A 22,272-nucleotide genomic window follows, 5' to 3' on the forward strand; every position below is an offset into this window, starting at 1 on the left:
ATGGTGCACCAGCTCTCTGTTTCTGTCTGTTTCCGACTCTTTCCCTCTGTCTCTCTCTCTCACTCTCTCTTTCTCTCTCTCACTCTCTCTCTCACTCTCTCTTTCTCCCTCTGTCTCTCTCTCACTCTCTCTTTCTCTTTCGTCATTCCTCTGCAGGTCTCTGAAATGCTGAAATGTTGATTTTCTGGCTCAGTGATACCCCCCACTGATCAGCCAACTCACTTCAGACCCTTTCTCAAATACACACACACACACACACACACAGAGCATGGTATTGTGTACACACAAGCATAAACATACACAGACACAGGAACACTACACACACCCAGTTTACTTGATAAGTTGACCAGTTGATAAGACTACAACATTGCCTAAACTCTACAATGTACTGTTTAGGCTTGCGATTGTAATACTGTGTGTGTGTGTGTGTGTGCGTGTGCGTGTGCGTGTGCGTGTGTGTGTGCGTGTGTGCGTGTGTGCGTGCGCGTGCGTGTGTGTGTGTGTGTGTGTGTGTGCGTGTGCGTGTGTGTGTGTGTGTGTGTGTGCGTGTGTATGTGTGCGTGTGTGTGTGTGTGAACTAAGAGTCAGACCATTTTCATTTGGTCTCCTACCAAGCGTGACACTGTGGACACATCTTGTCCCCCCCCCCCCCCAAAAAAATGCTATGAACTTTGGGGCAGGAAGTTATCCTCCAACCAAACCCTGTGACACTTGGGATGCATGGATTTGATCCAGAGGTTAAATATTGTCAGCAGAAGAGGTAACTGTTACGAGTAATAAACAGCCACTACTGAGAAATGGGAGAGTACTATCGCCATCTAGTGGATCTTTAGAGAAAACTGCATGACATTGTCTTAGTGTGGTTACATTCACATCCAAATTAATATTGGCGCTGATAAAATTGTAATACGTTAACATTCCATTAACATTCTTCTTTGGTGATTTGAAACTCTGATTGGTCAAAAGGATTTCATGTTCACAAGAAAGCATCACAATAGACAACAGAGTGAATAAACATCACTTAAAGATGTTTAGTACAGACTGCTTAAATAATAAAAGTCTGTTTCTGGTTCTGCATCCATAGTAGCAGCTTGCATGTTAATCATGACGAATAAAACAGTGTTAACTCTTTTATTGTCAGTATCTAGACAAGTTCTGCATGGTAGCTCTCAGGGAGAAATTGAAAGAAAACATATGGAGAAAATGAAAAGGCCATGAACAGAGAACATGAAAAAACAGGGTCAGAAGAGATGTCAATGAGAAACAGGCATGTAATATACGGCAATTACCTTTTATCAAGAAATTAGTTTTGGTGTCATCTTCAATTGTGTTAGGTCATGTGAGGGGTTGAATATAAATAAGCTCCCATCAGATGTGAACTTGCTTTGTGTTCTGGGCTGGGCTGCAATACTGAAAGTATCTTTTAGATCACAACATTGTTGACTCTAGCACCAAAAAACACCAGTTAGCATGTTGGCAGCTCCTATAGTGCTCTGTGTATTTGCAACATTTTGCATGCCTTTATAGTTAGCTCACTGTGGTACTTGCAATAGCCAATAGACAGCTCAAGAGACTAGGTCAGTTGGAGGCCACATACATCAGCAGTGTCAGCAACAGGAAGCTCTGTGTGTGACTTTTGTGACCCGAGTTTCCTGTGTTCCTGTTGGTCCTCTCTATGCCGTTACACAGGTTCCCCTCGCAGCAGGCCAGACCATCCGCCATGCTGGATAAGAAGTGACTCGAGCCCCTCTGCTGGCACATCGATCTCGATGCACATCCTTTCTGAATACCATCTAAAAACAGAAACCGAGACAGAGAATATGACAGTGAGAATGTTTCATAATGACTCACAAATACAATCCCAAATGATTACAAGGTAAAGTTCATTTTTGTTTATGTTTAACTAGTGCAGTGCCCGCAGGGGCGGAGTGGAGCGCTAAAATCCACCGGGAAAATTCTGACGGCACCGGCAACTGTAGTTGTCAGTCTGACAAACGGTCAGAGAGATATGCGTGCCACAGACATTAGGACAGACACACAGACACACAGACGCTTCTTGCTTTATAGATCGATATTTTCAGATTCTTAAAGTTGACTCCAACAAAGCTTCGCTGTCAATGGATGCTCTTCAACAAAAAGAAAAACAATCAACTTCTTTATTGGACCTCACCTGTAGATGTAGATGTGACACAGCAATCTTCATCTCCCAAACACTGTATAATTGAAGTACAATCTCCATTTCTGCAGGTGTAACATCTCATCTTATTAGAGATGTCTGTAAGAGATTCTATAAAGACAAGTACACAATTAAGTCTTCTGTCATGCGATGATGTGCTCCCCAAACTAAAAGAATATACAGTGCACCATTCAGAGTTGCAAAAGAACAACAGACACAATAGATTATATCAAATCAGATATCAGTCCAGATATATGTTAAATGGCCAAGTTGAAATAGTAGCCTACATTTTCAAGCAATGAAATTTGCCCCAGGAAAAAAAACAAAAGATGTTCTAGAGGGTCATTTTCTTGCAGTGGAGACACTCACAAAGGTGTCTGACCCCCTAAAAGAGCCCCTGAATTCCTGCGATAAACGGAAATAAAGCATGCAGACTGAATTGTTACGTTTTTATGGTTACCTTGAGGAGTTTTGTCATTGCAGAGGTCAGTGTTGCAGCAGGTGCTCTCCGATTTAACTCTTGAGTTGCCAAAATTGAGCGAGCCTATGACACACATGTCAGAGGGCATACATGTCTTCAGAGTCATCACACCTTTCCTCCTGTAATCTGTAGATAAAACACATATATAAGCCTTCAACTGGTTGTTTGACCTTTCTGCTTAAGAATTACTGGTAAAACGAAATACAAAGTTCATCAATGAAAAGCAGCAGACCATTGTGTTTTCAAGGACAATTTCTTTTGCACATAATACTACAAATTAAAATTGGTATGTTACTCTTCCAGTTGTGGTGTGCAAAAATCATTTTTAGCAAACTAATAGCAATGTTACTGTCATTGTAAGACCCCGAAGCCTACTATAACACTACACTACACACTATGACAAAGCAAAAACAGATATGGCTAGGTCCACACTACCAGGCCAAATCCAAATTTTTTACTTGATGTGACACATGTCTGATGTTGTCCAAACAGTCTGAACAGTGCAAGTCACATGAAATCTCACTTTTTCAATTCTGAATTTGAGCTACTTTCGTATGTGGTCTAAATCCTACAGGTGTAATGTTACAGGTCTAATGTTTTGCAATGTGACATGCAGTCTGAACTTTTATATTGGAATTCATGTGACTGTTTACGTTCTTGATCTACATGAGCACGCTCTCTGTGTGTTCTCACATTACTCGGTGGAAACCAAAGAGTGCTCAATGCTCCACTTGATATTTTTTTTTTTTTTTTTATTCACAATTTAGCACATACAACACACACACACACACACACATCCACACACAACCACATAAAAACAGCAGGGACAACACAGCTAGACACATCCACAGGACAAAAAAAGAAAAAAAAAGAAGAGAGGAAAAGAAAAGACAACAACAATCAAAACAATAATAATAATAATCCTACGTTACCACAGTCTGTGGGTTATCCATTATTCAATCTAAGTTTGTCATTTTATAGTATGTACTGTATATAATTCAATATTAAGGACCAAGTGGATAGGTAATCTTACAGTCTTGAATGTCGTTTACTTGTGATTTCTTCGATGGGCAACAAGTCTATTATTTGCTCTAGCCATTGACCCAAGGTGGGTCCTGACTGGGAAATCCATGTACTAAGTATACATTTTTTTAGCAAAATAGGAAAGCATTGTAAACACACATTTTCTTGTACTGTATTTATTTTCCACATTGTAATTCAACAAATATAACATAGGGCATAGCTCAAAAGTACAGTTACACATATCCTGAATTGCTTTATGAATCTTCTCCCAAAAGGAGTAAACAGCTTTACAATACCAAAATAAATGCATAAATGTTCCAGATTCAGTTTCACATTTTCTACACATAGGATAATTAGTGCCATCAAACTTATTAAGCTTAACTGGAGTTATATAGTATTTATACAGGAATTTATAATTAGTTTCTTTAACTTTAATGTTTGTAGTAAAAGGTGAGGTAAATTGGGTGCACAAAATGAATCATTCTTTGCTCCACTTGATATTTGAAAATTAGCCTACAAGTAAATCTGCATAAATGTGGCTAGAGCAGAAGCAGAGGTACATCTCAAAAATTACAGTATCGTGGAAAAGTCCATTGCCCTGTCCATACTGAGAGTAAAAGTTCAGGAAACCAGTGCTGATGTTTTGACTTAATTATAACTCTTCTCAGGTCTACATTTCTGTATTACAGTATATACTATTCGTTGTAAAATGTTGAGATGATGGATATTTTATTTCCATGAGTTATAATACTCATGGAAATAAATGGGGGGGGGGGGGGGGGTCATTGCAAGATATTTTTTTTGTGTATATTCAGAAAACGTGCATTCATATTTTACTAAATTGTGTGCACATTTTACTAAATAGTGCACTCATTTTACTAAATTGTGCTCTTAGTTTAGTAAATCGTGCACACAATCTAATAAAATGAGACCAAAATTTAGTAAAATAAGAGCACTATGTAGTAAAACGAACACACTATATACTAAATTATATACACAATCTAGTAAAATTAGACCACAATTTAGTCAAATAACCTCACAATATATTCAAATGAGCGCACATTATCTTGATACACAAAAATATCTTACAATGACACCTCCTGGGCTCCGTAGATTAATCTAAATTAATTAATCTAATTAATGAACATTTCACTTTTTGAAATAAATTACAGGGAAAAACCTTTCCATGGTATTCTAATTTTTGCGAGATGCACCAGACGTACATACAGTATCATTGACAGTGTCTGACCTTCGTATGTGGCGATCATCACACTGGCACACTGGTCAGGGCAGGGTCCCTGGACATCGTGGCAGGTTCCAGTGGCGTCAGGGAAGCAATTGTTGCACATCAGGGAATAAACTGAAAACAGTCAGAGGTGATTAGTTGTTGCTGTATTGTACTCAGTCGGCTAAGAATAGTGGCCATATTACTAGTGGAAAGGTTGCAGGTTATTTCTGTGACAATAAGTACCTTTGTTGGAAATTTGATTGAATTTAACTGTGATGTAAAATGAATTACTCATACAGTGCCTATAAAAAGTATTCACTCTGCTTGGATATTTCCCCTTAAAATGCCAAAAGTGCATCTAGTACTAAATACAGACTTGAAGGGGGTGAATATTTATGCAACCACTTATTCTACATTATTTCTTTGATTAAATAACATTAGTTTGTAGAACTATGCTTACGCAGTCCTTTTACAATTTATTATTTACTGAAGCAACTGAAGCTGCAGTCGACCCTCTCATGTGTCTTCAAATAAGAAGGAACAACCAAAAAATGCCTTCATCACCAAAAACATTACAAAGTCTTTAATAGAGAATTTGATAGCCTGATTAAACAACATGTTGTGGTGACATGACCTGTGGCCTAATGCACCAGGCTTTCCTGCTCTCTCTGATGGTATCCTGGCTGAGACCTCCGAGTCCTTTGTGTTAGACTGGCCTGCACTGCCCTTTGGCCCAGAACCAGCCAAGAGATGTGGATCAGAGGTCGCCCCCCCCCCCCCCCCACACACACACACACACACACACACACACACACATCCCCAGCTGTATCAGTTTTAGTCTAGGTGTGAATTAATGAGTGAGTTAAAAAAAAATGTTTTTTTTTTTTCTAAAATTAATTAGTGTCTTATTTTCAGTGCCAAATTGTTTCTTTGAGTTAATGGCACACTTGTTGTTGTCTTAAGTTTGTTAAGTTTATCTTTATGTTTACTCTGAAACACAATTACAGGAAAGTAGAGTTGTGCTAACAAACAATACAGTAGGATTTGTATGTGAACACAGAGATCAAGATGAGACGATACTAAAAACTACAATTAAACAATCATTTAAACCAGAAACAGTCCATATAACACTAAGCTATCGTCTTTAATCATTTAGCAAATACAAAATGCATATCACTGCTTTAAAAGTATGTATTTTCATTTTGTTTTGTTACCTTGAGCGATGTATGCACTTGTCAAAATGAGCACAACCCTCAGGTCCATCTTGCAGGGGCAGCTTGGGCAGAATGAGGAAGCTGCTCATACAGTACAGGCCAACAGTTTGGACACACCTTCTCATTCAATGCGTTTCCTTTATTTTCATGACTATTTACATTGTAGATTCATCAAAACTATTAATGAACACATGTGGAATTATGCACTTAACAAAAACGTGTGAAATAACTGAAAACATGTCTTATATTCTAGTTTATTCAAGGTTGCTATTTTTTTCCATTTAATACCATATTCAGCAAGCCATAACTTGACAAATATTCACCTGTGGGCCAAATAACTTTGCATTCATTCATAGTTTTGATGCCTTCACTGAGAATCTACAATGTAAATAGTCATGAAAATAAAGAAAACGCATTGAAATGAGAAGGTACAACTGAGAGATCTTGAGAGGATTGGCTTTATAGAGGGACAGGTCAGGACCTCTCATTATTACCACACAATGCCCCATTATATATCTGACAGCTCAAGTGGTTCTCTATTTATGAACACTAATCCCAGATCATGTTGAAGGCATGTCTTTACATACAGATAAATCAAAATTATTATTATTTTTTTTTCATTTTTTTTAAAATCCCATTTCATTTTTATTCAACCCAGAGGAAAAAAAGCTTTTGTTGAACCTTGAACCAGTTATCATGATATGGAGATAACTTTGTGGTGGCAGAGACAACATCTTATTATAAGGGAGATGGTCTAGCTCATGCAAATACAGGCATACAGTACATCTTCCATTCTCATTAATTTTACCCTTAACTTGTACTTTTATAAAGAATAAAGACATCATTGCAACATGGTCTATATGTAAAGTATGCAATTTGATGTGATCACATTTTCAAAGAACATTTTTAGATCTCATCCTATTTGAACAGTTCTGTGCTTCCTCTGAAACCCAAGTTGTGCCGTGTATGTATATAGTCTTGTTGATTTATCTGATAGGAATATCTGCAGAAATGTTCCTATCTGCCGGTGTTGATAATGCAATTCTATATGTATTTTGTTTTGTAACTCTTGGGTTACGTATGTTACATACTAGGTTACACCCTGATACGGTGCATTGCTATATGGTACTATTTTGTATTACATTGCACTTCATTATTTAAGCAATATAGCACGAGTGAGAGTGGGGTTGGTCATGGATATTCCCACGGGTGTTGTTCGGCCGTAGCCACGAGGCCGGAGGCCAATCAGAAACAAATAAATAGTTCCATAGAACCCAATTGTTGTATAATATAGTTTATATGTCATGAAATAGTGTGACCCAAGTTGCACTGTTACCAAAAACTGTAAAGCATTCTATGTGCACATCATTATAACGTATAACCATAGAGAAAATTCAGGAATGGAGCATGTTGTCAGGCAAAGGAATATAGTTCACAGAAAGAACATAACAAAAATTGAGAACATGATGGTCCATCAAAATATGGAGAGATCAGAGAAAGACAAGGAAAGAAATAGGGGAAAAGGAAAGATCATGACAGGAGAAAAACGAGTGCCAAAGGTGCCAGTAAGGCCTGTAGGTTCTGTCCGGTTCTTATGTCTCTGTTTGGCGGAACTGTCTCACAGCAGAACCGATCCATGCAGATGGTACCCAGTTCAGGCTTATGTTTCTGTGCACAGATACACCAAGGGAGGCATGCCTTGGAATCAACATGGTCCCCAACTGGTGGAGAGAAGAATGAAAAAGGAGAGAGTCAAGAAGGGAGCACACAATGGTGATAGGCATGCAAAAAAGTCTCTTGGTTAAACTTACTTTCTGAAGACAGACAACACTCTTCACTGGCACATTTCAAGATGCATGGGAGGACTTTTCCAAATCGGCTGAGACATTTCTTCAAATCGAGAGATGTGTTGCAGTGTAATTCTGTGTTCAAAAAGACAAATTGATTAGTAGAAAAGAACAATGTTTATTTTATTTCTATACATTTCTTCTTTTTCCTTGCAAATGGACTATAGAGGCCTATGGTTTCTCCTCATTAATACTGACATTGTCATTTTTTAACAGAAGAAACAAAGTCTTTTGAACTTTTTCAGACAGGTACCCATAATTCTAGAAACACAGCACAAATGCAGCACACCACACTTGCACTTTTTCGGAGACCTCCCAGCCATCCACAATGGACAGTCACACTCTTTACATGGCAGAAGACTCCTCATACACAGGGGTATTTCTTCTCTGCAACCTACAGGTGAACAAACAATGTCAGAGAATGTATACATAAATCTCTAAAATCATTATTTTAACACAAAACCTATTTTTTTGAGTATATAATATATACTATAGGTTAATATTTTAATGTTGAATATATACATACTGTCTTATAGGAATGACAAAACCAAAAATAGAGAAAATAGAGACACATGATTATTAACCACTGTTCACAATAACAACTTCTACCTTGAAACTGGTGATATATATATATATAGAGAGAGATTTTGATAACTTTTTACAATTTACCGTATGCAATTCTTTCCTCTTCCATAGAATGACAAATGATTTTAGCATAAACACAAGCAAAACATTCCATTTCGTCCACATCTCTGGTGGGTCTGCAGTCTGCTGGACAACAACAGCAGGCCAGGGACCACACTGGAAATAAATCAAGGTGTTCAATGTGACAAATGCCTCGGTGAAATAAGAACAGATAAAAAAACGGAAATCATGTCCATGTTAAATTGAACGCATTTAATATAGCATGTTGCCACATCCTTTACAAAAGATTTACAAAAGCTGATTCCTGACCCATAATGTGTGTGTTACCTGCAGTTAAAAGTGTTGACATCAGAAAGAACATGAGAGTGAGCTGCAACTCCATAATGCCTGAGTTCAGTCTTTATCCTGACTGGAGTAAGTCAGGTGGGAATCCTTCTAATGTAATACTTGTAGTGCTCGATCTGGTGTGAAAAGGCGTGTAGAGGCAGAATAGAGGTGGCCGATGTGGTTCAGTTAATTCTATAGAAGGATCATGTTTCACTTGTTTCAACATCTGTAGAGTGCTTTCATTTACTGATGTCATGGGAAGATGCAAGGGGCCTGGATCAGAGTGTTTTGACTTGTCAATCTCAGACAAGACAAATAAAACTCAATCAACTAACTTCGGTCATTTTGTTCCACTATCTAGACACTATTGGGTGGTTCTTGCAGATCAGGGGTGTCAAACTCATATTAGGCAGTGAGCCGGATTCGTTGGAATGAGGACCGTCATAGTCACAGTCATTATCATTTTCTGCAAGGCTATCAGAGTGTTGTTTGATGATGTACTCCTTTCCTATATGCACTTAAGAGCAAACAAGTACAAATCATGTACTGCTGTCATATACTGCTTTTTATCTCTTAAAATGTCATACTTCCGTGTTAGTTTTTCTGCCTCTTCCTTCCTTTTTAGTGCTAGATTTAGAAAATGTATCATATCATAGAGATATTTCTTATTACACATTGTTGAGTGGATGTGAATATCTTTTTTTTTTTTCTTCTAAATTTCACTGCCTACCAAAAACAGATGGGGGTGGGGCATATGGAATCTGCTGGAGGGCCTGATCCCAGGGACTTAAGTTGGACGCCCCTGTTGTAGATTGTTCCATATAGAAAGAGACAAAAAGCTTATAAAAAGACAATGTAATAGGGCTAGCTAGACAGCATTTTCCATCTTGAATAGAAAATAGTAAATCAGTCTATAATTGTGAAAATGTTCATACTGTCCAACTATTTAGCTGCATGTGCTGATAATTTAACCCTTAGATTCATGACCTACAGTACCAACCACCTACACTCTTCCATGAGTGGGGTCAAAAATGACCCCAATTAGAATTAATGCATTTTATGCTGTAAACTTTTAGATATTTCTTTCATTTTGGTTAAAGATGATGATTTGATGATGATAATGATGAGAACAACATAATATAATAATAATTTATATGTTTTTAATTTTTATATATTTTAAAGATTGCCTCATGGCAACATTGTACCATAACGGTAACAAGTGAAATAATTTTTATTTTTAAGAATTAAAGCTAATTTATTAATTCAAAACACCTATCCTTATAACTTAACAAATATTTATCTGGTTTTCATTGCATTACAAGTCTCATACTAAACAAAAATCTCATTTTAAACTCAGTTTTTGCCCTCAGGCAACATTGTACCATTGCGGAATGAAAATCAATATTTTACAGATATGAAGTTATAATAATACAAATTATCATATGAAATCATCAAAATCACTGTTATTTGCTAGTTAATAAATTATTTGCTAGCTCCATAAATATCCCCAAACATTCTCAGGTACAGTAAACATATACACACACAACCACATCCATGAGTTTGCATACTTACAACCATACATACTCATGTATATGTACTGATGCACACTCATGCACACACACATTACAACATCCACTTTCCCTCCGAGATCTGCACCTGTCTTTCTGAAAGTTTAGTAAGCAATCTCAAAAGACAAATACAGGGGGTAGGCCTATAGCAAATAGAGGGATAAGTCAGGCCTCAAACTTGGGGCTACAGGGTACAGGGTAGCAAGTATGCAGCTTCACCACAACACTAAAAGCCATGGATATTGGTATGTTAGTCAGGGCATTTACTCATGACATTCTATAAAACTTCATGAAGCACATTCATGTACTTTATACAGGTGCTTCCCTACTTAGTATATTTGGTATGGCCATATGCAAGTCCGTTATGGTTCAATGTTGCCTCAGGGCAACATGTAGTTTTTTGTAATTTCCTATACATTGATATGTTATGAGAAGTTTATGATAATACATCAGTAAAAGCATACCTGATAGTCACAGTTGATAAAAATCAAAGGTTCCTAGATTAACCTTTGAAATTCGATAGAAAATGCTTGGGGTCATTTTTGACCCCATGTATGGAAAAGTGTGGTACTGATACAAAAAATGCAATTACTTAAAAAATATACTAATTAGATAAAAATCCAAATGGCCCCATGGCATGTCAAAGAGAACCTATTTGAGGAATACATGGAAGATTAAACGATAACAATTTAAAATGACCATATTGCAAAAAAACAACTGCTGGGGTCATTTTTGATCCCACTTACTGTATGCATCTAAGGGTTAATCCCTACCCACAAGACTAGTGTATTGTGGATAGTCATCTGCTTGATGGTGTGAGGCATTAATATAAATGATGCAATAACATGACACAACATAAAATGAGAGTATGTATAGCCTTTAATAACACAGTGACACAATGCATTCTAATATTGATTTTCAGTAAGGGTTAATATGTGATCTCTATAAGAATATGTAGACTGGGGCTGTGACATTCTGAAAAATATAATGTGGAACAGTGTCCATTTGTTTAGCAGTAAGCCTACACTGGGTATCCATAGAAAAAAGAAAGGAAAGCTTGTGAGTTCACTCGCAGCCATTTCAGCATTAAAAATAATAACTTTGCAATGCCTTCAACAGGGAAAATGAATAACAATATAAACAACAACATCATCAACAACAAAAAAGGTCACATTAAAGTTAACATGAAGTTAGCACACAGTGGAGCACACAGTGAATACTGTTCATACAGTCATACAGTCTTGTTTAGCCTACATATCTACTTTCATCAAAGTGAACTGACCACAGTTTGCATTGCCCACATGTACACAGTTCTGTTCCATTCCCAGCTTGTTCTCCTCAGAAATGCTGACGATCTCTTACTCTGCTAATGAACAGGGACTAGACATTGGAGAAGCATTTCCTAGACACAAGGAAAGAGGCACAGAGTATTAAAGGTGCACTATGAGTCCCTGCATGGTTTTTGTGCCAGGGACGGACTGGCAATCTGTGCGTTCTAGAAAAGTCCAGAATGGCTATCCATCCGACGGCCGTCGACTGCCTGGCACATATCTTCACATATGCGTCGCTCAGGTTTAATCAAAGCTATCAGTATGTCTACACTACCAGTTGTCATTGTCATCCAAAAGTAAACATTTGCGCCATAGCATTTTCAATGACACATGCACTCTCTATGGTTCATTCTTGCTTGCTTCTAAAGCTCGTTAGAATTGAATTCTGTGTGTGTAGAACAGGTGGTGAATGTCAGTTAGTCAGTAAGATGTATCCGAGGAAAAACTTGGATATCCCTATCAAAAACGAAAAACAAGGCAACAGAAAACTGAGTGGGAGAACAGCGACATTTAACCAGTTTTTCCCCAAAGGTAAGCTATATTTAGGATATTAACAAACTTGAATAATGGTTATAGGGAACGATGACTTGGATATTATGGAAACCTATGGAGCTGCAGCGAAGTGGGGAACGAAAAGGGCTTATATCATATTTACTAAATCGTTAAACAAACGTGAATAAAAGGCACAAAATAAGTTTGATGTAAGAGTTATCTGTGTGTTCATGGGATTTACATGACCAAGACCCGTGAAGGAAATCCCAATCCGTGAATTATTGAAACACACTCAGCACACAGTGAACACACAGTGAGGTGAAGCACACTCTAATCCCAACACAGTGAGCTGCCTGCTACAGCGGCGCTCGGGAAGCAGTGAGGGGTTAGGTGCCTTGCTCAAGGACACTTCAGCCGTGGATGTGGGCATGGGAGAGCAGTGGTCTGCCACTTCCCCCGCCCACACTTTTCCTACTGGTCGGCAACCCTTCGGTTACAGGCCCAAAACCCTAAGCAGTAGGCCACGTAACGTGTGACTACTGGCTGTCTTTTCCATTGGAATCAATGATATAATGCTAGCAGATAAATGTATCTTTATGACAATGTGCCATTAGTACATGGGGGGAGGGGCGAATTTGCTCGGTTTTGTTTTACTTTGAACATCAACATAAGTGACATCATTCAGGAACTCGTAGTGCACCTTTAAGATGGATATAATATACATTATTGATACAGTATATGACTGTTTAACTTTGAGCTTTGAATGATGTTTGTGCTGTTTGATAGCGGGAAAGAAAACAAGCATTACAGTGTGGGACACTAAAGGCTCTGGTATGGTCGTGCGTCACATTTGCGCGTGTCCAAGACGTGCGTCATTTTTGCCGTGGATGTGAAGTCTACTCCAACTTCTGCTGTCCTGAATGCGCGTTAAGTCGTTAAGGTTAGCGCCTGCGCACTACGGATTAACTGTGATACTCTGCCCCGCCAACTGGGGGCGGTACGTCGAGCCTGAAAGTAGGACACAACCACCAAAGAAGCCTGAAACGCCTGAAGAAAAGAAGAACGTGGGATGTGCGAGCACTGAACGAAGGAAGAGCTGATGAAGGAAAAAGCACCACGAGTACTTTCGCCTGTCTGCTGGGAAGTTTGATAAGCTGGCCCATCGCATCGCTCCATTTATCGTCCACCAGAACACACAGCACACCTGTTGGTATAGCTGAGAGACTAGCTTAGCCTACTTGCTTATTAGGCTACTTAGCTAGCCTATAGCTAAGTGACTCGGTGCTGCGAGGGCAGCAATATTGGTGCAATACAAAGTAAAGACATTTTTCTAAACACAGCATGGTAAGAAAGAGTTGTGCGTACAGATGTCCTCAATTAAATTTGTATTGAGTCTTCACACCTGCCTCATACCAAAAAGTATGAATCAAAAACCTGTAAATATGACGTGTCAATAAAAGTTTTGAAGTAACTATTTGTGTTCATAATGTATAATGTCTCACTGTGATAATGGGTGTATTCAGGGGCGCAGCTACCCATTTTTGAGGGGTATGCAACAACAATATTGGCGCCCCCCCAAAAAAAAAAAAAACCAACTAGGCCTAAATCAAAACAAAAGGCCAATAATTTACACTATTACTGTGCATTAGTGTCTATTGAATATGTTTTTAAAAAAATGCTGCCAATTTGATGTTTAACTTGATGTTATACTTGATAAGTAGCGCATTGCCACTTTAAGAGAGTCTAAACGGTTCTCATAACGTCCTTTTGCCAGCTATTGCTCACAATAGATAAGGCTGATAGGCACTCTAGCCTTGTTTGTTTGCACCACATTGACAACACAATATTAAGTTATTACAAGGAGCCTTCATTGTAAGGATATGGAAACATGTAATGAGTTGCTGCTAGCATGACATTTCTGTTTGCAGTTGGCCATTAAAAGTGCAGTATGAGCATGGTAGCCACCTAGCTATCTGAATGGAATAGGCTATGTTTCAATCGGCATTATGCTTAACAAACGCTAGTTAGTCTGTTAACATTCATATTTGCAAGCCTCCAAGTACAGACGTCATCACTTTAAATCCTACCTGTTGCCTTTCACCGTCCACTTATTTAACTGATGTTGCATCCCTTGACATGCCATCTCCTTTTCCCTCTTTCTTTTTCTATTTTTAGTCATCAACAGCTTTTTTTTGCTGTATCCATCTTTTTCCATAGACGGCAACTCACTACTCGTAGGCCTATCTGCTTGCCCAGCGCTCACGGCGCCCCCACTCCCCCTTCTATGTCAAAATTCTATGATGGAATCTTATGAGATAGGGCGCCTACTCTATAGCCTGTTAGTCCTCTAAAATGTTATAGAACATTGAGAAAATGTTGAAATGATTTAGAAACGGACAGCAGTAGCTACATATAGAAAATACCAAATATATTATTTTCGTTTTTTTACCATCACTTTGGCGCCCACATGGAGCTGCGCCCCTATGCGCCGCATATAGCGCACACCCACTTTTTGCGCCACTGGGTGTATTTAGAGCGAGAGGTAGCCGGTTATTCCTTCAATTATTATTATGATAATGCATTATCCGGTGTTGACAGGCGAGTTTCGAGATTTGAGTTGTTTTGATTGAGCATTGTTCAGGAGTAGGCTAGGCGATAATGATTGCACCTGGTAGAGGTAGGCTACATTCCCTTTATTATTATAATCACTATTGATAACGCATTATATACGGAACAGAATGCATCTCAATCAGCAAGTGTTACTGGGTTTCGCCTGAACGTTGTAGATAGATACCTTTAAATGGCTCTGGGTTTCGCGATTTGATTTCAGCATTGTTCAGTAATAGGTGCTAGGCTACGCTCATTTTTAAAAGATGCATTTAATCCGAAGTCATGACAGCTCTCTATGCAGGGAGTAGGGCTGTCACTTTTTATTCGAACATGACGTGAAATATCCGTAGTCGAACTATAAATAAACTATTCGGTTTTTAGTGCTGTGTAGCGCATTTCTACAGTCTATGATTAGTTTTATTTTATTGTTTGCCATCTCATTCAGTGCTATATGATCCAGGGCTCATGACCAAATCAAGCCAATATAATAGCCAGTAGCCACAATGAGCCCATGCAGCCACCCTGTTTCGACAATCAAAGGTGTCACACAGAACGGCCAGCAGACAAATAATTACATCCCCAACTCATCTAAAATGTGGTGTCTTGAAATACTTTGGGTTCTACACCATAGATGGTAAAGTGACCGTTAAATATAATGTTAAAGAATGTATCTGTGGATTGTGGCTTTAATCGGTCGAAGTTGACTCCATGTCGTGGTGTCTCACGTAACTCAAAGCCAGGCAAGCTGAGGACAGGCGCTCTCTCTGCTCCATCGTCGTTATGGTAATCAAACAAGTCTTCTTCTGTCTAGGTTTGTTTCTAGGTTTAAGTGTTGTTCTTCTATGTGGTCCACCTACTGGAGGGGAGTGTTTACAGCAGTTCCGTTTCACACATGCGCAGTCTACGCGTCACTTTGACGCGCAGTCTTAAATTTCGGTCGACTCAAAGACGCGACGCATGCTGTAAAAATGACGCAATTCTCGTCACGCGCTCACCAGTGCCGCGTGCGCGGAACGCAGACGCAGGAGCGTACCATAGGCTTAACCCCCCCCTGTGATTGTGTGATGTTGCTCAAAATCTGGCAATATTGATGAAGTTTACTATGAAAGTACAGAGACCAGGACTTTGTTGCTTTTACAGTCCTTACCTTCAAAAGTACATAGACCGGCATCTGATGGATCCTCTAACATGCCTGAGAGACCTACAAAATATATTTCAGAGTTAAGAAAGTAATCTTTCCCTATAATGGCATATGAAAACACCATTATCAAACCAACAGATTTAACATGTTAACTCATTGAATGCCAAGCTGTTTTCGGAAGCTTTGTCCTAGAGTGCCAGCAATCTAGACCATTGTTGATGATTTTTGTACAGCCACAGCATATTCTGTGTTATAGCTATAAACACATACAATAGCTCGTTTAAAAGGCTAGTTTTCATCAAAATCGCTGTTTTTTTTCTAGAAATGGAGATATAACATCTTTCATGAAAAATGAAGTGTTGCCTGTAAACTTTCCAGGAAGTGATCAGCGAGACCTGGCGAGACTGCCACCTAGTAATAGACCCACGAAAATGGCCTGGTTTTGAGCTGACGTGGATGCGTCACTGATTCGACCCAAAGCGGCAAACGAGTTATGATAAAATGTCCAGATAAAATGGCCAGATTGTGCGTTTTCATGAGTTTTCGATCATCATATATTTCATTTCCATTCATCACAGAGTTCCCAAAATCACATATAAGGTGTGTTAGAGTGTCTAGTTTCGTAATTTAAAAAAAAAGCTAAAAACGTAATATTACGTTTTTGGCACTCAACGCATGGGAAGGAAAAACGCAATAAATGGCACTAAATGAGTTAAGTAGCTCCTTGGTGGTTTAGCTTAATGGTTGGTGGTTTAGCTTAATTTTAATTCATATAAAAATACTGACCACATGCAAATCTGTAAATGAATTGCAAATACTCTAGTATACACTGTTCAAAAGTTTGTGGACACTTAGAAAATTGTCCATGCTTTACAGACAGGCTACACCAGGCAGATAACTGAAGCATTCTGTGTATGCTCAAACAATTAGCTTCCACCAGAGCTGATTCTGGGTTTATTTCAAAGTCATACAGTATTTTCTTTCCATCTAGAGAGGGTGATACGTACCTATTCTGCTCAGTGACAGTTTGTCATACACTGTATCCATCACTATCAAAAAATAGATATCAGTAAGGACATGACACTGTGATAAATGATAAATAAAAGCTGGTTGTCTGTTGAAACTTCACCTGGTCTGGTCGGTTCTGTGAGTTCGATAGTTTCATAGATAGGAAGCCCTTCTAGAAGAAAGAGGATTTTAAGTGTTACGTTGCATTACCTTTGTCATTAAAGTCTTTCACAGTTTTAGATGTTTTCAAAAATATGTGGCATTACACTATAGTGGGTTTTAATGCAATAGTTATTTGTTTTAAATTAACAGGAGAGGAAACATGGGTCATTCCGATTCAAATCAGACAAAATACAGGAAAATGGTTGCTGCACCCTCTCAGATTTTGCTAAAAGTTTGTCTAATTTTTTTGCCTAATTTTTAGGTCCCAAAACTAAGACCTGTAAAATATGTTTTGTTAAATTCCAATGTTTTCATACATTTTTTCACCCTCAAGTTTATATCATTTTCATTGCCTCATCTTGGAGGCCATGTTTGGACATTAATATCTTGAAAAGTATTATTCCCAGCATGTAGGGTGGAAGACAGACATGTTCTCAGTATGATTGGACCATTAAAAGTTTGCATGCCATATTCATTAGTTTTATATAAAGCCCTAGAACAAATGCAAAACTGGTGACATTGAGGGTCTTCTAAACTCTTTTTATGTATTCAAACGACACCAATCATTACACAAATCATTTTGTCAGCAAATACAATACTTGATATTAATATTGAGCCATGTATTTGAGGCCTCTATAACAAATGCACATGAGGATATTAAGGATAAAACAAGGTGTCATTGCATTTTTTGGTAATGTTCATAGGACTAAAATGCTATGTGGGGTAGCTAGTAGGAACACGAAAATCAATGTGGAAATAGTTCAGTTGATAGTAATTTTGTGTATAAAGTGCCCATGATGTACCATGTTTCATTCATACATAAATAACAATGTGTTTTCATTCTTGTCCCTGAGGCAAAACAATGATTCATTTATCTATGGTACAAGATTGGTACTTTGTACACTAAATATATATACACTGAACTACTTTCACATAGATTTTCAAGTGCCTACTAGCTACCCCGCATACCATTTTCATCTTATTAAAATGCAGAGGTGGAAAGTAACGAAATACATTTACTCACGTTACTGTATTGAGTAGTTTTTCTGTGTATTTTGTATTTTTTAAGTAGTTTATAAAATCGGTATTTTAAATTTTACTTGATTACATTTTGAGTGTAAGTATTGTACTTCGCTACATCAAAAATCCCATCCGTTACTTGAGTAAAAAAAAAAGTTAAGACTAACGAAAACGGAAACGGAGAGAAAAAAATTGCGCCCTAAACCACTAGTGATGATCAGCATGTAGCCTACAACAGGACATGAATCAAGCTGGCGCCATGCAGTCTTTCTGAAAGTGATGGAGACTGGATCACGAAATGCATCAGATTAGCCTAACCTATGAAAGTGTAATTTCCGCTATTCCAATCGGTTGTCTCAGTTTGTTTTAGCACTAATGATTGCGGAGATATTTAAGCAAACACCATGGGATTTCGTGTTTTGACGTTTGTGCTCACCTTTCTTTGGAAAGAAGTTTATTAGCAGTTGTTTCCCCTCATTTTGATGTCTCTCTTTTTCCGGTTTTGGCCTTTGTTTTTAGTAACCTGACTTGGCTTTCTTGGAGAAAGACATTGCACCAGCAGCGAAACAATTAGCAGTCCACTACTAGCGATGCTCAACTAAATAAACAAAAGATAGGCCTAGACTACCTTATGAATCGTGCAGGTGGACTAAACCATTAGCTCTTTAGCAAGGGAGAGTGAGAGTGACCTTACACAGTTTTCACTATGATTTGTATACAAAATCCAGTCAGTCAAACTTTAAATTTAGTCTGACATTCATTTTGACATTTAATTTGGAAGTTAAAATATTCAGGTAAAATAAATATATGGTGGAAATAAGTATTGAACGCTTTTTTTTTTTTCAGTAATTAGCCTAAACTTCCAGTGAGTCTATTCGAAATTTTCACCACACATTATATTAACACACATATAAAAAATCCAGACATAAGAGTTTTGTGTATTAAAGTGGAATGACACAGGAAAAAAGTATTGAACGTGCCTACTGAAATTTCTTCAATACTTTGTGGAAAAGCCTTTGTTTGTAAAGACAGCTTCAAGACATTTCCTGTATGACAAAACGTATTGGTCGCAGTATCAGGTCTGATTTTGGCCTATTGTTCTAAACAGATTCCAGAGGTCCCTCTTGTGAATCCTGATCTTTAGTTACTTCCAGAACTATTTAATTGAATTGGCTGCCTTCAAGTCTTTCTGGAGCTTTCTCCGAGTGGTCCTTGGCTCTTGGAATTGACTATCCTTCTGACTCCCTGGTCAGAAATATTACGAGGAGATCCTGTGCATGGCTGGTTGATGATGCAGTGATGTTTCTTCCACTTGCAGATAATGGCTCCCAAGCTGCTTACTGGAAGATTCTGATGTTTTGAAATGCATCTGTAACCAGTTTCATTGATATGTTTTGCAACAATAAGGTTGCAAAGGTTTTGGGAGAGCTTTTTGCTTTTATCCATCATGAAATGTTTCTTGTGTGACACCTTGGTAATGAAAAATCTTTTTATAGCCTATCAATATGTAGGCTACTAACCAAGCTTATATTAATTTGCACAGATACAAAGGGTAACTACTCTCTATACAGATTCCAGCTCATTCCTTCCCTTTCCTTGCCTTAGTGCTTTTTCTTAGCGTGTTCAATACTTTTCCCCTGTGTTATTCCACTTCATTACATGACTCTACTTATGGAGTTGTTTGGATTTTTTATGTGTGGATTACCTGAGTTATTACTAATGCCTGGTAAAAATGTTGTGCCCCCTGTATTCCACTTTTCACGGGCCCTCTCCTCCATTGGGGCCCTATACTTCCCACTTTCCCCCCCAGTACGATGCCCTTTAATCTGCTGAACCTTCTGCTCTTTTCGAAATATAAAAAAAACTCTCTGCAACTCAATATTGGCCAGCCTGCCTCAGCTGCCTGTGAGGGGCTTTTCAGTTGTGCTGGATTACTGTTCACTGCAAAGCGACCCAAGGATGAGTGCAACTAACTTTGAAAATCAACTACTGCTCAAACTTAAAGGAGAACTCCGGTGATTTTTCACATAGATCTCCATTTCTCAACGTCCTTTTCAGGCAAGTACCTCCACTCGGCGGCCATATTGCAACACTTTTTGGGCACTTATCGTGCATCTATTTCAGCAGAAATGCGTGTGCGTAAGGCTTCACGACACCAATCTTGCTCCAGCAGCGAGATCACAACAGACGATTGGCACGATGTCTTCACAGCACACCACATGATTGGCTCAATGTATTTTACAACACACCACATGATTGGCTCAATGTATTCACATGTCGACGTTTTGCCGCGGAAGGGTTGTGATATGTGTAGACATATGATGTGTAGACAACTGCCATATTGGCGTTACAAACTAACCCCATGCATTACTATGGAGGATTTTTTGAGTGCTGTATCTCCTCATTAGAAAGTCTTTGGTAAAACTGGTTGTTCTGGTACCCCCCCCCCCCCCCCCAAAAAAAAAGTAACTAAGTAACTTTTATTTAAAGTAGATTTTAAATGAACTACTTTTTACTTTTACTTGGGTACATTTTCAGATCGGTATTTTAACTTGTACTTGAGTAATATTTCATCAAGGTATTGGTACTTTTACTTGAGTACAATATTTTCGTACTTTTTCCACCTCTGTTAAAATGACCGAAAAACACAACCTCCCTTTATTTCATCCTTGATTTCTTTAAGCCCATTATATGTGGAGAGCTCAAATATTGGTGCAACATTAATAAAATATAGTCTAAACAGAAGGAAATAATCCTGACATGAAGACATAGGATTTGAACAGAAATATTTTATATTTCATAGGAGTTGAACAAAACCTGAGACGGTGCTGCAATAACCTTATCTGATTTGACACAGAATGACCTATATACACAAAATGTTAAATGAGATCTAGAGCCCTATCTTACACCCAGCGTAAAGTGGCGACAAGCGCGATGCAAGTCTTGTTCCTATCTTACACCCAAGCCAGTAATGAATTTTCCGCCATCCGCTCGGGTTCATTTGCACTTTGCGCCCACGGGTGTGTAAATTAAAAAAATATAGGTGTGATGAGGCACATGATTCAATAATCACTATCATAAACCCATTAAAAATCTTAACGCCACTGACCAACAAAAACTTTGTCGTTGCCTATGAGACCACAGTGAAATTAGTTTCACTTTGCTATGAGTTTGAGTGCAGATGCAAGTACACTCCCCTTGGAAATTTCCACTTTTAATAATTTAGAATTTTTACATTTGTTTAATGGAATCCGTTGCAGCCATGCATTTATCTTAAAAAAACAACTTACTATGAGTTGAAATAGTAACAAGTTGTCATTATTTAATTAAAATCATAATTCTGGTTGTTTTCCCTAGCCGGGTGAGCTAGTGGTCATTGTAACATTAACTTTCCTGAATGGCCGGCAGAGTTGCAAACAGGCGGATTAGCAGTGAACACACAGAGTTAAAGAGGCCCTATGCAACAATTTTAGCAAAAATAACCTTAATTATGCAGGTTAAGAGTCGTTCTGATGGTTCTACAACACTTTTTGGGTCGTTTGGTGGGTGCTTCGTCTCCCCCTAGTGCTTCTCCGCGGAAAAAACGAATATGCAACTTTCTGGTCGCGGTCCGAACACATCCGGATGTAACTCGGCGGAAATACTCGAAAATGTAGTCAGATTGTAGTTTCTAAGAAGACTGCAAAACGGCCTCCGACTTGGCTTTGTTGCTGTTGAAATTGTAAGTAGCCTACCCTTGGGCGAACTTCGTTTTTGTAATGTGATTTGCAGGGTTGCCAACTTTGGGTGTTTGGCTGGAGTGAAATTTTGTGAAGTCATAGTGCGTGTGCGTTACATTTTTCCCTAAACCTAATTTTAAAAATGTCTGTCCTCTGACTTTTTTGCTATACAGTATAATCCCTGATTTATGTTTTTTTTTTTTTTTTTTAACTAATAGAATGGAAAAGTTTCTTCAAAATGTACAATTAAATTATTGATTGCACTTGAAAACAAGACCAG

At 38.3% G+C, this 22,272-nt stretch overlaps 3 protein-coding genes across 5 annotated transcripts in view; all 3 read right to left on the reverse strand.

The window, feature by feature from the left end:
* Positions 1–1,117: 1,117 nt before the first annotated feature.
* Positions 1,118–6,283, reverse strand: LOC121689483 (urokinase plasminogen activator surface receptor-like). Its single transcript, XM_042069350.1, has 5 exons — positions 6,123–6,283; positions 4,930–5,040; positions 2,637–2,783; positions 2,171–2,287; positions 1,118–1,793 (listed from the first exon to the last, which is right to left on the reverse strand). Exons 1-5 carry the CDS (start codon positions 6,169–6,171, stop codon positions 1,579–1,581), a joined length of 639 nt encoding a protein of 212 aa, XP_041925284.1. The 5' UTR covers positions 6,172–6,283; the 3' UTR covers positions 1,118–1,578.
* A 1,134-nt stretch (positions 6,284–7,417) lies between these two features.
* LOC121689484 lies at positions 7,418–9,197 on the reverse strand. 3 transcript variants are annotated; one of them, XR_006024779.1, is made up of 5 exons: positions 8,942–9,197; positions 8,639–8,770; positions 8,264–8,363; positions 7,934–8,044; positions 7,418–7,843 (listed from the first exon to the last, which is right to left on the reverse strand). XR_006024779.1 is itself a non-coding variant. In XM_042069352.1 (5 exons), exons 1-5 carry the CDS (start codon positions 8,994–8,996, stop codon positions 7,653–7,655), a joined length of 594 nt encoding a protein of 197 aa, XP_041925286.1. In that variant the 5' UTR covers positions 8,997–9,196; the 3' UTR covers positions 7,418–7,652. The 3 variants fall into 3 exon arrangements, 2 of the variants coding, with proteins under 2 accessions (XP_041925286.1, XP_041925285.1); XM_042069352.1 differs by having other exon boundaries at positions 8,259–8,363; positions 8,942–9,196; XM_042069351.1 differs by having other exon boundaries at positions 8,223–8,363; positions 8,942–9,194.
* A 2,173-nt stretch (positions 9,198–11,370) lies between these two features.
* The window catches only part of LOC121689413 (carcinoembryonic antigen-related cell adhesion molecule 5-like), a 43,981-nt gene continuing 33,079 nt past the window's right edge, over positions 11,371–22,272 (reverse strand). The window contains exons 12-15 of the mRNA XM_042069210.1: positions 17,213–17,263; positions 17,091–17,132; positions 16,090–16,143; positions 11,371–11,911 (exon numbers count right to left, since the gene is read on the reverse strand). Coding sequence (XP_041925144.1) covers positions 11,868–11,911; positions 16,090–16,143; positions 17,091–17,132; positions 17,213–17,263 — 191 coding nt within the window. The 3' untranslated portion in view covers positions 11,371–11,867. The remainder of the gene's footprint in view (positions 11,912–16,089; positions 16,144–17,090; positions 17,133–17,212; positions 17,264–22,272) is intronic.

The sequence above is a fragment of the Alosa sapidissima genome, chromosome 18 (assembly GCF_018492685.1).
Source record: "Alosa sapidissima isolate fAloSap1 chromosome 18, fAloSap1.pri, whole genome shotgun sequence".
NCBI classification, from domain to species: domain Eukaryota; kingdom Metazoa; phylum Chordata; class Actinopteri; order Clupeiformes; family Clupeidae; genus Alosa; species Alosa sapidissima.

What these genes read in the sequence shown, in the direction of transcription:
- LOC121689484 (XM_042069351.1), bottom strand. Translation starts at nt 8,996, where the DNA reads ATGGAGTTGCAGCTCACTCTCATGTTCTTTCTGATGTCAACACTTTTA. An exon ending in AGAGGAAAGAATTGCATACG is followed by an intron (nt 8,364 to 8,638) that starts GTAAATTGTAAA and finishes GTTCACCTGTAG; the next exon opens with GTTGCAGAGAAGAAATACCC. An exon ending in CTGTGTTTCTAGAATTATGG is followed by an intron (nt 8,045 to 8,222) that starts GTACCTGTCTGA and finishes TTTTGAACACAG; the next exon opens with AATTACACTGCAACACATCT.
- LOC121689483 (XM_042069350.1), bottom strand. Translation starts at nt 6,171, where the DNA reads ATGGACCTGAGGGTTGTGCTCATTTTGACAAGTGCATACATCGCTCAA. An exon ending in CAATGACAAAACTCCTCAAG is followed by an intron (nt 2,288 to 2,636) that starts GTAACCATAAAA and finishes TTGTCTTTATAG; the next exon opens with AATCTCTTACAGACATCTCT. An exon ending in TGTCACATCTACATCTACAG is followed by an intron (nt 1,794 to 2,170) that starts GTGAGGTCCAAT and finishes TTCTGTTTTTAG; the next exon opens with ATGGTATTCAGAAAGGATGT.